Source organism: Triticum urartu, chromosome 6A, assembly GCF_056163025.1.
Source record: "Triticum urartu cultivar PI428250 chromosome 6A, HENAU_Tu73, whole genome shotgun sequence".
Taxonomy (NCBI): Eukaryota; Viridiplantae; Streptophyta; class Magnoliopsida; order Poales; family Poaceae; genus Triticum; species Triticum urartu.
The window spans coordinates 212,221,625-212,225,369 of record NC_141878.1 but is presented as its reverse complement, the minus strand read 5'-3'; the positions used below and the strand labels follow the sequence as shown (position 1 = coordinate 212,225,369).

Sequence of the window (3,745 nt, the reverse complement as noted above, 5' to 3'; positions counted from 1 at the left end):
TTGGAATGGTGATGAGGAGTGCAGTGGGGTCAAGTGCCTTGTTAGCTGGAAGAGGGTCTGCTCCCCAAAGGATGTGGGCGGCCTTGGAATCAAAGACATTGCTTGCTTCAGCAGGGCGTTGCGGCTGCGTTGGGCTTGGCTAGAGTGGAGCCTCACTTCTAGGCCTTGGCAGGGCTCCCCCATCCCATGCGATTGCACGGACATGCTACTTTTCTCTGCTTGCACGGAGATTACACTAGGGAATGGGGAGTGCATAAGCTTCTGGAATGATCGTTGGCTGTTGGGCATGGCCCCTATGGATGTAGCCCTTGGTCTATTTGGTCTGGCGTGACGGAAGAAGTTAACTGTGAAGGAAGCGCTTGCTGGTAATCGATGGATGAAGGGCCTGGAAAGAATTGCTTCTGAAGATTTGCTGGATCAACTTGTCAAGTTATGGGGACTGCCGCAACCCATTGTCCTCACAAATGTTCCTGACACCATCCGATGGAAGCTCACTAATGACGGAGGTTATTCCGTTGCGTCTGCTTACAATGCTCAGTTTGTTGGCCGGATCTCTCAGCCAGAGTTGCATGCCTCATGGAGGATTAAGGCCGAGCCGAAGGTGAAGTTCCATCTATGGCTATTGATCCAGAATAGGACCTGGACGGCTGATCGTCTTGCGACAAGGGGTTGGCCACACAAAGACAAATGTACTTTCTGTGATCAAGTTCTGGAGTCAGCTGCCCATATTACGCTCTCTTGCCCTTTTGCCCGAGAGGTCTGGTTCTCCTTCCAGCAGAGCGACCCAGAGGCTGCTGTTGTTGGTTCAACTTTGATGACAATCAAAGGCTGGTGGAAACGGACCTGGAACCTGCACAACAACCCGATTTTTCGCATGCAAATCACATCGGCTGCTTATGTTGCTTGGAATCTTTGGAAAGAAAGAAATAGGCGAACTTTTGAAGGAAAGAGATGCTCACCTGAAACAGTTGCTGCTATGGCCAGAGACGAGATTGCTTTGTTCAAGGAGGCTACTGCTTAGTTTTTCTCTTTCCTCTTCCTTTTTCTAGTTTCTTTGGCTGAGTATGTGTGCGTGGATGCTTGTTTCTCCATTTTATCTGTACACTTCCAGGGAACCTTGGTTCCCCTTCTTTCTTCTAATATGAAAAGGCAGAACTCCTGTCATTATTCCTCAAAAAAAAAAGATTATTGTAGTTTGAGGAGTTAATGTATTCAGTAAGTGATAATACTTTCTTCCGGTTCTCTATTAAAAGGAGGCCTTAATATCCCTTAGTTTCCATTGGGACCCTGCTGCCACGGGAGGGTAGGACAAAAGATGTCATGCAAGTTCTGTTCCATAAGCATGTATGACTATATACAGAATACATGCCTACATTATATTGATGAATTGGAGCTAGTTCTGTGCCACCCTAGGTTATAACTGCTACATGCTGAATATCATCCAATACAATTGTCATTTCGGATCCATTGTCTATGAGCTTTTCACATATTGATCTTTGCTAAGTAACTTTCGTTACTACTGCTATTACAATCACTACAAAACTGCTATTGTTACTTTTGCCACCGTTACCATTACTTCCATAGTACTTTGCTACCAAATACTTTGCTGCAGATATTAAGTCTTTCAGGTGTGGTTGAATTGACAACTCAACTTCTAATACTCGTGAATATTCTTTGGCTTCCCTTGTGTTGAATCAATAAATTTGGGTTGAATACTCTACCCTCGAGAGTTGTTGCGATCCTCTATGCTTGTGGGTTAACCTTTTTCTGGCGCCGTTCCCGGGGAGCATAGCTCTTTTCTTCAAGTCACTTGGGATTTATATCTATTGATCACTATGAAGAATTTGAAAGATACCCAAACCAAGATTTTTCCCTCTAGGACGAGGGGAGGTACGGAACTGCCATCTAGCTCTGCACTTGATTCACCTTCTGTTTTGAGTAAGCTTGCGACACCAACACCTGCTATTGATTATGATATGTCGCAAGTAATTGATGATGCTACTTCTACTGTGCATGATGCTTATGATGATATTACTACTTTGCTTGATAATACTTTGCCACTGGGTGAATTTCTTGATGAACAACTTGCTAGAGCTAAAGATATGGAGAATGCTAAAACTGATGATATTTCTAAAACTGATGAAATTATTGAAACTAAAAACTTTGAAACACATGTTAGACCAAGCTCTCCTAGATATGAATTGCTTATTATACCTAAGGGTTATGTTATGGATGGAGAGGTAGCTAGGGACTTTCTTGCTTGTAAGATAGAGAGGATCTTAAGAAATTGCTTGTCAAGTTGAAAGAAAAATCTTTGAATGCTAGAATGCAATATGATCCTAAGTTTGCTACTTAACCTATCTTTGTTACTGATAAGGATTATGAATAGTCTATCAATCATGAGTTAATTACTTTGGTTGAATCTGATCCTTTCAGTGGTTACGAATCTGAAGCTGTTGTGGCACATCTTACTAAATTGAATGATATAGCTACCCTATTTGCTCATCAGGAAAAAAAATCACGATTACCATATTCTTAAGTTGTTTCCTTTCTCATTAAAGGGTGATGCTAAGATATGGTTTAATTCTCTTGCTCCTAGTTGTGTGCGTAGTCCCCAGGATATGATCTACTACTTCTCTGAAAAATATTTTCCTGCTCATAAGAAACAAGTTGCTTTACAGGAAATATTTAACTTTGTGCAAATTGAAGAAGATTGTCTCCCACAAGCTCAGGCGAGGCTTCTCCAATTACTTAATGCTTTTTCTTGCTCATCCTCTCAAGAAAAATGAAATATTTGATATCTTTCATAATGGACTAACCGATGCTTCTAGGGACCACTGATACGTCTCCAACATATCTATAATTTTTGATTGCTCCATGCTATATAATCTACTGTTTTGGACATTATTGGGCTTTATTATCCACTTTTATATTGTTTTTGGGACTAACCTACTAACCGGAGGCCCAACCTAGAATTTTTGTTTTTTGCCTGTTTTAGGGTTTCGAAGAAAAGAAATATCAAACGGAGTCCAAACGGAATGAAACCTTCGGGAACGCAATTTTCTCACCGAATACAACTCAGGAGACTTGGACCCTACGTCAAGGCACGTAACAGGAGGCCACGAGGTAGGGGGCGCGCCCTACCCTACCAGGCGCGCCCCCACCCTTGTGGGCCCCCTGTTGCTCCACCGACGTACTTCTTCCTCCTATATATACCCATGTACCCCCAAACGATCAGATATGGAGCCAAAAAACCTAATTCCACTGCCGCAACTTTCTGTATCCACGAGATCCCATCTTGGGGCCTGTTCCGGAGCTCCGCCGGAGGGGGCATCGATCACGGAGGGCCTCTACATCATCATCCAAGCCTCTCCGATGAAGTGTGAGTAGTTTACTTCAGACCTACGGGTCCATAGTTAGTAGCTAGATGGCTTCTTCTCTCTTTTTGGATCTCAATACAATGTTCTCCCCCTCTCTCGTGGAGATCTATTCGATGTAATCTTCTTTTGCGGTGTGTTTGTTGGGATCGATGAATTGTGGGTTTATGATCAAGTCTATCTACGAACAATATTTGAATCTTCTCTGAATTCTTTTATGTATGATTGGTTATCTTTGCAAGTCTCTTCGAATTATCAGTTTGGTTTGGCCTACTAGATTGGTTGTTCTTGCCATGGGAGAAGCGCTTAGCTTTGGGTTCGATCTTGCGGTGTCCTTTCCCAGTGACAGAAGGGGCAGCAAGGCACGT

At 42.9% G+C, this 3,745-nt stretch overlaps 1 protein-coding gene across 1 annotated transcript; it reads left to right on the top strand.

Annotated features, from left to right (window-relative positions):
* Positions 1 to 376: 376 nt before the first annotated feature.
* On the top strand, positions 377 to 1,021 carry LOC147964794 (uncharacterized). The gene has a single exon (XM_087530161.1). It carries the CDS (start codon positions 377 to 379, stop codon positions 1,019 to 1,021), a length of 645 nt encoding a protein of 214 aa, XP_087386287.1.
* Positions 1,022 to 3,745: the final 2,724 nt, after the last annotated feature.